A 13,361-nucleotide genomic window follows, 5' to 3' on the forward strand; every position below is an offset into this window, starting at 1 on the left:
TCCCAGGCGAAGGGAGAGGTGGTCGGTAAGACTCGTGGGAGTGTATCCTCCGAATCATAAACTCACTTGACGTCTCTAGATATCCCGTCAACACAATGTGATACGTATTTCGGCTTTTAGTGCTATTCCTGGCTCCTGTGCTAATAAATGGTCAGTGTTTGCATCCTTTCATCTCATTGAGGATATAACTTTAATTTATGAAATTAAGAATTGAATTTTATAATGTAAGGACAGTTGCACGCAAATTTTATATTCTATCAACGTTCTAAAATATATATTAAAAACCTTTCTTTCCTTCTCCGAGAGCTTGTCTAGAAGTAGCTCTTCTCATAGTATTACTGTTGCCCTTATGTTTTATTCATGTATATATTTTAAAGGAACCATAGGTATAAATCTTACAGTTTTAACGCTGACCAAGGCGTACTGAGCAGTTATATATTTTCTCACTCGTATTTGATACTAGATAACGTTGCAAATGAAGACGCGGCACCAGTGTAGATCGGTTCTGTGATGTTTAATATTCCCGCGGAGCATAAAAACTGATGTACTTAACGAAAGAATAAATACAAATATTGTGCTGGCTGCGAAGTAGCGTTAAATCGTGTACCATGTTAAGAAGGAAGAAATAATCCAGAATTATATCTTTCTTCAATTTCATCGTGATAATCTGCACTAGTAAGCTAATGGTAAAACTTTTATCCGATATTCAAACAAATTTTCCATCGTATATGAATGCCAATGCCAGCTAACGTGTACAGGAGCTGAAAATTGCACTACCAGCTTTACATCCCTAGGTTATCCGTAATATTAATCATGAGCGTACCTGTAGAGTTAGTTGATCTTGGGAGTGCCCCTTCACGAGTCACTGTGACGTACGTGGGTGGAGGTGATCGGATTGGGCGGCCGTGACGACCGCAGCCCGAGGGGGAAGAAGGATGGGGCAGCTATCTCGGGCAAGGAGCACGATCGGCCAATCACGCATGGGTGCTCTCCTATCTCGGCGACCACTCCCGATTTTCGCATTCGCGACCCACCCCCCTCCCACCCTCGATTTAAAGTACGCCCCCCCAACCGGCGGCCCCGCCTCCACGTCCCGCGCAATCCGTCCGAAGCATTGCCGATGGCGATTTCAAATAGTATCGACTTTTATACATTGGTATGGGTTTATTCTCTTTCGTGAAAGGTTTCTCGGGCCAGCATTCACATTTTAAAGGTAGGCACCTTAGTTTTGTGTCGGCATAAGCGGAGTCTCTGTCCGGATGAGATGGTATTTTTCGGGTTTCCCCCCGAGTTTCTATCTATTACTTCGGACATTTTTTTCGAACTAAGGGTAATTTTTATATCTTAGTCATTCGTTGGTTTGAATGTCTAAGAAAGATGCCATTTGGACTTGTAAGTAAGCGTAAGAATCTCGAAAAATTAAACAGTTGATGACATACCCACGTCCATGATCTATAGGATTTCATTTAAATCGTTTAAGATTGATTGTGTGTGTGTGTGTGTGTTACCATAGATGAACGAGATAAGCTCATCTCCATTAAAATCCTTATTCAATATTAATCATTTTGGACTTATGAAAAAACAGAGACATAGGTGTCATAACATGGAAGAAGATGTTAGATTATTAGTCGGAAATTCATTCCTAACTTTGGAAAATTGGTATTCAGATACCTACATAGCCCGCAATTGAAATATTGAATTCGATTTCGCTGCGACAAAAATAAGTTTGAACTCAGTGAAATCATTTGTGGGTAAGGTAAGGTGTATGTGTAAGGTGTGTGGTTTGTAAGATGCTAAATAGACATCCATTAAATTTTGAAAAGGTATCTGTCCAAATTTTGTTCGGGATGGCAATGGGATCAGTTATCTAAATTACAGTCTTCCATTTCCTCGACAAATTCTTCTTACTCAAGGACGGAATCTACAGTTGAGTTTATCATTCTAGGCCTCGGTAACCCTTCCTTCCCCTGACGACGTCACCCGTCCCATCTCCACTTCCATTTGCCGTCGAAGCAAGAGCCGTGTCCCATCGCGTTGTCTTCCGCCCTCTCGGTTCCTTTGAAAACATACATCTCCGTCGTTGACGACGAAACAAAAAAACCCGCTGGTGAGTTCTGTCGCGATCCCCACCCAAACCCTAAAACCCTCCATCAAATGCGCTCCCGACCCCAAACCACCTTGATTGTGCGCAGGAACCCTGGTGACCCTGAATACCCTTCGAGCAGCTACTTTGCCAAATCACAGGCCTTCCTTCTTTGATGCCACTCTTCAGTTCACAAGTCTCTAAAAAATATTCCCATGGAATGCTATGAGAAGATTTTATCGATGGCGAAGAACTTGCTGACAACTGACAGCTTATTCATATCCAAGGATTTCTGGAAATCAGTGGGGAAAAAAATTGATGCACCGAGGAAAAACATAACCGGAGACCTTGATAGGTTAAAAAACTTTCTAAAAATATCTCAAACTTGTTTTATTTGGTGTAATAGCCATGCCTCGAATGGTAATAAATACTTGAAAATAACATTTGGATTGAATAAAATTTGACCGGTGGTTGTCAAATCATACATCTCCGTTTGTCTGTTTTAAATATCTGTCTTTCATCTGTTTATAACAGAACAATTACAACTTTCTTATGATAAGTTTAAAACTGATTCCCGAGTATGCTTTTCTATAAATGGGGAAAGCATTCATTTCCATTCATGATGAAGAAATTTTTCGTAACATTATGGAAAAAAACTTTTTCGTATTACAATAAAATAAGGTCAAGAGATTCAGGCTTCAATTGGTGGAAGTTATAAATATTTTATTTTAAATATTATATAATTTTTTTGAAAAGTGCTACGATCTTTTATATATTTAAATACAATAATTTAGGTGAACGCCCCGTGACGTCTTCTTTTTTTTCAAGATTCATCTGGATTCTACTGGACCGCTACGAGGTCCACGCAGTTAGCTCACAAAATTTCCGCCATTGAACGTTTTCCCTCGCTTGTTTGTATAACTAATGTTTCGAATACTTTAAACTGTTTCGGTGTCCATCTCCGGCTATAAACTGTAAATTTGTTCTTTCGGCCTTTCATATCGGAAAGAGCGGCGCTTTTCACGACCCAAGCCGGCCTCTTCACTCGCTCCTTCCGCCGCATCAAATAGTCCTCTCCGCCAATACAATTCCCTCTCTTCCTAATTGACTATCTCCACACGCCTACTTCCATGCAAGCCTTGCACACGCGCTTCTCTTCCCCGCTTGCGCAACAAGGAGTCCTCGCCTAAACCCACCCTCTTTCCCTCCTTTCAACTTCCTCTCATCCGCTTTTTACTGCGCAGCGAGCGAGGGAATTGAATAAAAAAAGAGACAGTCGCCGCCCGCTATGGCGCGGATTTCCACACAAAGCTCGATTTCGCTGCGCTTGTGAAGAGACCCTGCGTTTCATTGCGCGCGTGATTGCTCGCGCGGTGCATGATGGGCACGGCTGACGCGGACTGAAATTCTTCATCTATGAATTAATCCAGCGCTTTAATTGCCCAAAGCCTCTTTGAAGGACTTCGCGATAAGGTCGCGAGGGAATCAGGAAACGGTTGTATTGTCTTCGTAAAAGAGAATTTAATAATCATACATTCCGGCGATGTATTAGCGGTAATCCCATTTGCTGGGAAAATTCCGATGTAACACAATTGGCTATTCAATATAATCTTATTATCATTGTTAGTCTCGGTAATCTACCGACTAAGGCAGGTTGGAATGAAACACAGCATACCGACCTGGCATCCTCATCTGTTCCCAGTGTCAAAGTGAATTTTCTTATGCATAACGGCATAAAGCCATTGCTTTTATTTATTTCCGTAAATTCAGCTTTTTTACCTTTTCCCGATACTTTAAATCTTTCAATATACTCAGAAAATAATATTTAAGTCCGAGCATCATTATTTTAGTTTTACTTCCTGGGTGGTATATACAATTTTACATCGCAGAATACTCTTACATTTTTTAGATAATTACGAATTAAGAAATATATTTCAATAATCCAAGATAGAGATATCATAGGTATTATCGTAATATTAGAGACTTTAATGAACTGGCTTGAAAAAGCTCGTGTGGCTATGCTGGAGAATTGTTTTCTCAAGTTTACTGAGACGTTTGGATTGCCACTAAATTGGAATAAGATTTGGCTAATCATTATTATTTGAAGACGTCTTGTAATGCGGAGGAATTCATGATTTGAGCAGAATTACTGTGCCATTTGAACGATTTTTATTCCTAATTTTGCCACTACATTTTTGGAGCTTAATTATTTACTTTTTGTTTCTTTGATTTCTTGGTTACGGGAATAAAATATTCAATTTAAACGAACGACCCGAAAAGAAACGCTTTCGTCTTTGTCAACTAGATCACGTATACTCTGATTTAGCTATTTCTGTCTTGGTCGTCTAAGCAGGAGCAGAAATCGGTCTTGTTAAAGTTTACTTTGAAGAAAATGACATTACACCATGCTGTACGAAAAGAGAATAAAATCACACTTCAAACGCATAGATTATATCACGTTTCTGAAGCAATGAATGCACCCTGACACGGACAGAAATTCTCATGATTCCTAAAACTTACTCATTCCTACGATTGCCATGTTTCCTCACGTGGTCGGGTCGTCTGTGCCAGCAGAATCACGCTAGGTTCCAATAACCCACATAAACGCCCCTAGCGAAGGAGGGCCAACGCAGTCAATGGAGACACCGAACCACATTCGGCCTCCACCTTTTCCTCCCCCGCTTCCCTCTGGCAAACAACCCCTTTTTACTCCGGTGGTGGATAGGGTGGGGTGGGTGGTTAGGGGTGGGAAAGTGGGGCAAATAAGCAGGATTGGGCTTCTTGAAGGGAGGGAGGATGGATCGGTGGTAGGTGTGCGCGGGAAAGAAGCGTGGGAGGAGTGGAGAGACTCAGAGAAAGAACTTCCACTCTCCGCTGATGGAGAGGCGATGGGGCTTCACTAAAGGGGATGGGCCGCGCGTCTCACCCTCACGTATAGACGGGAGGAAAAAATCACCAGCCCGTGCCGCCTCAGAAGACGGAAATAGGAGTAGATTTCCGCGTGAGTTCCAAAGCTCCTAACCTCGAGAACCTACTTCCGATGGTTTTTCAACCGTAACCATTTTCGTCTGCAGAATGGAAGACTCAGGAATTCAGCAAAAGTTTAATTTCCTATCTCCTGTGAGTTTCGAGAGCAAAAGAGTATATTAGTAATAGGGATTCCTGAAGAATCGAGTCGACTTGTCCCCATTGAAATATAAACATTGTCGTTGACATAATTATATTGTTGACATTTCAAAGGTATTGATATTTTTTATTTGATATTCAGTCTCCTGTTAATGCGTAGTTGGTAGTTTAAAAAAGAAATCCTTCAATTCTTCACGGTAAGGGAATTGGCAAATTGTTGAGAATCCACGTAGTAATGAAAATGAGCGCCACAGCTGGAACCGTGAAAGTGAAGCTGCGGAAAGTAAAGCAAACCGGATTTCTGACGCCGCGGCGCGCCGTCGCCAACGCATCGAGCGGTTGGAAATTTTCGCAATTTACGATGGTGAAGTTACTAATTGAAATTTACCGTTGAGTTGCTGAATGTACGGAAATATTTTTTTCTATAACTAAGGCGAAAATCAAACCTAATAAAATTAATTAGCCAAATATAAATTCATTATGATTTCGCCTGTAAGGGGTGAGGACATAAAAAATGTTGATGGAAATAAATCTGAGTGGACAAGGTTAACCATTGGCGAATGATAATAATCAGCAATAACCGGGAACCGAGAGAGAACCTAATGTTTGCTGGGCACATAATTTGAGGTGAGCTTGGAGGCAAGCCTTCCGCTTCGGCAGAATACTGTGTGAGCCTGAGGAGAGAGAGCGAAGATGTTCTCTTCAGTCTCTTGAAAGGTATTGTGTCCATAAGGAAGAGGGAGTGGGAAGGAACCTCCTTACTTCCTCTCCTACATGGTCGGTCGCCTTAGTCCATCGGCCCTCTGAGCCAGGGAGCCCACCATCGCCCTAGTCAGCACGCCGCCTGCCCGATGGGCAAAGGAGTGTTTTTTTTTCCTTCTCCTTACTCACACAACCACAGGGAGAAAAACCCCACCTTTAACAGAGCGAAAGGGGACACTCAAATATTACTCAAACGGAAAACGATTTATTTGCACCGAGCCTTTTTTTTTTTAGTTTCCTTCGGTCGAGTGAGAATGCCAACATCAACAACGACGATTCTCCTATACATATATAGTTTTTCCTTCATCCTCCGTGGTCGTCTCCTCCTCCTATTGAAGAGGTTCCCGCTTATCCAAAGTTTTCGGGTGTTTTCGTATTTATTTATTTTCCACACACACCCTCCGTCCCGCGGCACAGGAAAGGAGATGTTTGCGGTGAAATGACCGCCGTGAGATCGGTTCCCTGTGTCGTGGACAGCGCCAGCGGAAAGGAGGGAAGATAATCATCACGTTATCTCTCTCCCTCTTTTGTTTGTTTTCCTACCACGGCTGGAATGCGGCTTAAATGCTGTCATCTGCACACATTGTTTATTTTTCCTTAATCGCCACCGCTAATTTTCAGTTAAAACTCTTAAATTCAATCGAAATTAGTATTGGTTTTTAAATAATTTTAGAATTTCTAAGTGCAACTAATTCCAAATTTGACAGGTTATTACATTCAAAATGTATAAGTGATCTTTGAAGTAAATAGTTTTAGAACTTAAATGGTGCTCAATAATATTTTTTGAAAGCTCTGAGGCGTGCGGCTACTAAATAATCGTTTATATATTAACAGATATTATTACGAAATAAATGTGGTCTGTTAAGTGAGATATATTTTACGGATCGCTTAGTATTATTTATGTTAAATTATCTTTAGTTTCTCATTGTCAGTAGAATTTTCATTTGCGTGATAAGGAAGTGTTATGTGTTTGCTTGTGGGAAGTATCTGTAAACAGAATAATGACGGGATAACCTCAGCTTACAATAGACTAATGAATGGAAGACTAAATATTTTTTGCAGTTTATCAGTTTAAATTGTTATTAACAATTTTCATATTAAATAATTGATTGGGCGACAAATAAGTGAGGCTGCCTAAAGTGTACTTTAGCAAAACACGGATAATTTTGGCAGCATCTTTCAACGAGACCGAAGACGGTAAAAAAAATCGGACCGTAGATATTTTGGCTGCGTTTCCGTCCTGATCCAATCCTAAGCAACACATCAGTCGTAAACAGTGACAAAAACCAACGACAGCTGTAACTGCGCGGAAAATTGAAGTGGTTGATCACCAGCGAGTGAGCTTGTGTGTGGTACCTGCTAAACGATCGATTATAGCCCTTCCGTCGTGCATACGTACTTCCTGAATGATCCGTCCAGGCTCATCCTTCATCGCCAACATGAGCTGCGGACAACAGCCCATTGTAGCCCTTTTCGACACTAGTTCTCTCTTCCACACACGCTGCTCTCTCGAGTGGTAGTGAGTCCGAACGCATTCACCTTACTTGTTCCTCTTTGCCCACCCACCTGCCCAGTTCGCCACTTTCCCGTGTGTGTTAAGGGAGGCTCTTAGAAGAGAATGGAAAACTTGAGTGCGAGTTCGAAGGATGAGCTGGGCGAAGAGGAGGCACGCTCAGAAATATTCGGGAGCCTCTGGGAAAATTTGGTAGCAGTCCTCAGATGCCTCTCTCCAACTTCAATTTAAATCAGAAAAGTTTCTCTGGTTATTATCCACCGGTTAACGTTCTCCATGTCTCCCATTCACAGAGGATGAACAGCAAGTCGCTGCTCGAAACGTCGGAAGCCACGGAGAACATTAACCGGTCGAAAACCCGAGAATCTTTTCTGCACCAGATACGCCGGGAAAACCTAAGATCATACATTCCATTTATATCGACTGTTGCAAAATTCCTAATGTATTTCATGTATTCATTAAAGAATTAAATATAGGTATAACCATTATAGTAGTAAAATTTGCAAACTGTATTTACATGTATATTTTACATAATAACGGGGAAAGTAAAGCTAGCAGCTAGCTCATAAAAGTTTTCGCTCACTCATCTTTTTAAAAATTTTAAATAAGTTAATTCGTAAGTTGCTGCCCACTTTCCTTGAGTTACTGGCGTAATTAAGCTTCGATTGATTAACTTGTTCAGGGAGAACCGCTCCTTGAGGGAAAGAATCGCTCACTAGAGCGTTAATCACGGGTCACCTTGGACCGATTTCCTATGCCGAGGAGTTGATAGCAGCTGTAAATATGGTGTCATAAGCTTATATACGAAAGGGATACGGTCGTCTATTTTTCTCATTAATAAATTCGTTCAGAGAGAACCCTTCCTTGAGGGAAGGAATCTCTTGCTAGTGTGTTATTGATAAAGAACAGCTCGGCGTTAGACCGATTTTCTATGCCGATGGGTTGATGAAAAGCCGTTGACAAAGAGTCTATGACGTCATCAACTTATCTGCGAAAGGGATGCAGCCATCTATTTTTCTCCGCGAATGACTCGAGAAGTTGTTCACGGATCGGAAAACGGACAAATACTGGTGTCAAATTTTTCTTTCTCTCGTGAAAATGACTGTAGAAGAAGGGAGATGAGCGAACCCGTTGAAACGTCACACCCATGAAAACTTCTACTCGTCCTCATAGTACGCTGCTCCTTAGCATGGCCCCTACGAGGCCTAGACCCCCTGGCAAGTGTCCCCCTTGACCCTCCCTGAGGGCTGGTCTGGCGAGGAAGTGTGTGTTTACGGGTCCCCTCCAGTGTATATACTTGCTCCGCGAAGGCGCGCATTCGGAAACGTCCATTATCTCGCCGCGTTTTTGTGGGGAGCGTGCTTCCCTGGAGCACTTTAGCAGCGCCCCACTCCAATCACCCGACTCAAACACGCACTCCCGCTTTAAACCGCCGCTGAACTCCATTCTCGGGCCCTCACTCGTACGTGTATATACATGCTGAGGAAACCAGGACGCCATTGCCGGGGACACCCGGCCGTTGTCAATTTCTATGTGCGGGTCATCCCATTGTCTCGTACCAGATACGGAATATATATATATCTCCAGGGACTTCGTGGAAACAGCTTTTTTTTCTTCTTTCAAACAGTTTTTTTTATCCTCCTCCAACTGTCCCAATTATGTCTCCATCTCATCCATTCCCGTCGTCGCACATCAAAGTATGGGGAATCACGTCAACCCTCTCGGAGTGACGAGCGGTAATGCAAACGGTTGGCAAGAGTTTATTTGTGTTTGAGACTCCTTTTTTTTCTCTCTCCTGTGAGCGAGTGGGGAAGGGTTGTGATCAGAGGCGGCTAATTTGTGTCAAAGCGAGAGTCTTGTGTGAACGCACGACCGCTCCGAGAACGCATTGTGCTCAGCCTGCCTATCGAAATAAGATGAATTTTCCTCGCTTTACTTGATGTCGGAAACCAAGTGACATAATTGATTGAGTAAAGGTGAGGGCCAAAATCAACCCAGCCAAACGTTTCCGCAATGCCACTAAACCGTGTTGAACGCAATTAATGCTATTTCGAGTCACTTCAAAGCCAAAGAAATAACATATCACGAATACATGGATACAGTATTTCCGCATTGACTGCTGGAAGAGCAGGTTAAACATTCACAATACGTATTGTGATATTCTTATTTTATGAAATCGTAATTACTCTGCCAGAAATTCATCATGATGTCAGTGATGTTCAGCAGTTGTTTTCTCGCACAGGGCATAAACTATAACTACGATAAACCTGTTTATTTCGTAGATCGTATTTTTTCTAATCAAATCAAACCGATTAAAAAGAGATGAGCGATTTTTTTTATGACGGACAAAAACAAATGAGATGATTAATAAATGAATGCCACATTTGCCAGGATAAAACTGCCTCGAAAATATAATTTTTTTTCTAGTTAGCCTGCCTGAAATTGAAGGAATCGAAGTGTACATCTTAAATTTATCCACCACCTTAAATTTATTTTTATTATTTATCTTCTTTTTTGTTCCATATCTCTTCGAAATTATTTGTCCTTTCTAAAATCATCAAAAAAGTAAAGTTCATGGAATTACCACCTAATCTGCACTGTATTTAAGGTTTTGCAAACTTTTGCATAGTGTTAAGTGATACTTTCCACGATTTTCCCCATTCCCGGAAGAATGTTAAGCAGAAATCTAAAAAAAAGCGCCTTCTAATGCAATACAGATATTGTCGACTGAGTAGGTATCGATTTACCTGAAAACCAGACTAGAGTGACTGAAAAGAACTTCCACTTTAACACACTCACACCGGATCTTCTTACGTAAAGGGTCGCAAAGAAGGAGAAGAAGAATGAACATAATGGAGGTTTAAGTAGAAGAAGATAAGGCAGGGATTAGGATCTCTGAACGGGACTGAAGAAGAGAGAGAGAGAGAGCCTGAGAGGATCACTATACCTCTCACATAAATAGCTTCGAAAGAGTAGAGAGTTACTTTTAGAAAAGGACACATGGAAAATCCAAGAGGGTATCGGATCCCAAGGGAAGGACCGAAGCCAGGGTTAGATGGCATGGGATAAGAGGAAGGGAGAGACCCTAGGATCTTTTGCACTTCACCGGCGTCGCCCGCCTGTATGGTCGCTCTTGTCCCCTGAAAATGTCCACATGGTTCACCCTTACCCCTCCCTCTGTGCCATCCTTCCTCCTACTCCGGCCTTACCCTTTACCCAACCCATTACCCTGTGCATTTCTCCTCCGACCCCCACCCCTCCTCCATCCATTCATCGCGTTTGTGTAACGACGCTTGTTAGATTGTCCCGTGATGACAAAGGGGGGATTATCATTGGGTAAAAGGGCGCTTTTCTCGAGGTAGATGAGGGCGAGCCAATGACGAGAGGCCCCGCGAGGCCGTTTCCGCTCGGGTCCCATGGCGACCCCGAGGGCCGGGCCTTTTTAAATGCCCCCGCCTCCTCCCCCACCGTTCCATTAATGTGACATGCTCGCTCGCCCGGGGCCCTCCTCTCCGATTTTGCATATGCACAATGGCTCCGGGGGTGAAAATAGGACGACTAAACGCCGTTCGACGACGCTGCAGCCATGCGCCCTTTCCTCCGCATCCCCTAATATTTTTTCTGCTCCTTCCCACTCCCTCCAAATGGTGGTTTGTCCTTCCCTGGTTCCATTTTCGACGCCATTTGCACTTAATGCATACAGAAAACTACTTCCAATCTCTAATGAAACGCCCACTGAAGGAGCCAAATAAGATGTAAATGTGAAGTGTAAAAATTCCAGAGAGGAAATTTTCAATTCTCAATATTCCTCAAGGGAGATTTTAGCCTAACAGTGGTGGACCGTCATTTATCCCTTAAATGGTAGAAAAATGCTGAACTGCATGCATTCATGGAGAATTTTCGGTTTTCGTTTTGAGGCTTAGTATCATCCATTTTAATAACCTATCTGCTAATAAGGTGTAAATAGCCGTCAATCTCTTACATGGTTGTTTGTGGTTTTCTATTCATGGCAACCCTTTGTGACGCTTGATGACAATGACCTGAGATACTATGCCAGTTATACAATAATGCATATCAGAAATATAAATGGCAGCCGCACATATATTTCGCGAATGCCGATGAAAAGGATTTCAGGTGGTTTTGGCTCAAATCACCGAAAGTAATACGATCCTGCTGTCAGATCAACAATTATGTAAGTGATAGAAATGCATTAAAGATTAGATGTTACGACAGCTCTCCACAATGTAATCATTGATTCGAAAATTTATGTAGCAAATTCAAATTTCCTTCCAATTTTCCCTGACAAAATTTACATTTAAATTGGAAGTTAACCCTAAGTAATTCAAATAGTTCTATCTTACTTATATTTATGGGGCAAGAGAATGCTAACACTGCTGCTAGTCAATCTATTTATAAAATCATTCCCCCATTACCTCCTTCTGATGGGATAAAAATTAAATGATTTCAAATCCTATCAGAATTAAATACCGTCATTAAATGCTATTCTTAGACAAGAAATTTATGTTAAACCACAAAAGAGCCAACATATATATTTCACTATTGAGGAAATACCCGCACGCTAGCCTACGGCGTATTTTTGCAGTTAATCGCAAGCGCACATGAAGTGTGACAATTCTAGAGAGGAATTTCCAATTCTCATTATCCCTCAAGGGGGAGTTTAGCCTAACAATGGCGGACACCGCCTTTCACAGAGTGTAAGCGTAAGCTTCGACTCGACATTGTAACGGATTAGAGTTGAGAATGGACATCCAGAGGAGTTAGCCGTTACTCGCGTGCAAATTATGAGCTTCAAAATAATGCCCGTAATTTGATAAATCTGTGTCGAGATTCGAAGAAACCCAGCAACGGCATTAGCCCGCTCTGAGCCAAGGGGACAACGGCTTAGCATCCAATCCAAAGGACGAAGTGCTTTACTTGAAGTGCCCTCTACCAAACACTCATGTAGAGTTCGGGTGGTTCTGAAAAATCTCCGTCGCTGCCGGGAATTGAACCGGGACCCACGGGGTGGGAAGTCAATTCTAGCAACCACACCAACCATCACCTCGTTAGTTCGTCGTTCTCGTGGCGGCGGGGTACAGTCCTCGCCTGCCACAATGAATGTCGCGGGCTTCAATCTCGCCTGGATGGTTAACTCCGAGCCAGGGCATGGTTGTATTTGTGATTGTACTATGTTAATTGTTAAAAAAACCTCCGATATAAAGGCCAAATAGTGTTGCTTTCGGGGTGATGGAAATAAATAAATAAAATAAGATTGCATGTTTTGAAAACCTCTTAATTCTTTTCTCTGGCTACGGCGACGTTGGATCAGACATGAAAATGTTTTGGGAAACCTGCCTCAATGGCACCGGCGCAAAGTCCTCGCAAAACTGAAGGTCGAGGGTTTGAAACCGGCCTGATTTGGTTGACCCTATTCAGGGCAGGGGAAATTGTGATCGTCCAACGTTGTGGTTCGTTCGATTCCCACCTGTGAAGGCCTCGAATGGGCTGTTTTCGGGGTATTGAAGATACATAAATGAATGAAAACGGATTTCAGTACTCACCCCTGTCCACGATCTTTCCGAAGAGGTTCTTCCCCCGGAGGAAGTTTCTCGTGGAGCAGTTCCATCGTCGGTTGCGGAACTGGAACTGACACTCGGCGACGGCCTGCGCCGCCCCCTTGGCCACCGCCACTAGAGAGCCCGGGTTTTCGCGCACCAGCCGACGCTGCTTGCGACGCAGAGTGGCGTGCACCGTGGAGTGCATCGTAAGCACTCCTGGGCTCAGAGGAAGCAGGTTGTTCGGCTCACCCGCCCTCGCGATCCCCCTAAGACGAAAGAGAGTGGTGAGAAAAAGATTTTAGTAAGAGAAGCAGTTATT

The 13,361-nt window shown here is 42.7% G+C and overlaps 1 protein-coding gene across 1 annotated transcript in view; it reads right to left on the reverse strand.

Annotated features, from left to right (window-relative positions):
- Positions 1–13,361, reverse strand: part of LOC124155233 (protein Wnt-1-like) — a 176,755-nt gene that overhangs the window by 72,240 nt on the left and 91,154 nt on the right. Inside the window, exon 2 of the mRNA XM_046528949.1 lies at positions 13,046–13,308. Coding sequence (XP_046384905.1) covers positions 13,046–13,308 — 263 coding nt within the window. The remainder of the gene's footprint in view (positions 1–13,045; positions 13,309–13,361) is intronic.

The sequence above is a fragment of the Ischnura elegans genome, chromosome 3, assembly GCF_921293095.1.
Source record: "Ischnura elegans chromosome 3, ioIscEleg1.1, whole genome shotgun sequence".
In the NCBI taxonomy this organism is placed as follows: domain Eukaryota; kingdom Metazoa; phylum Arthropoda; class Insecta; order Odonata; family Coenagrionidae; genus Ischnura; species Ischnura elegans.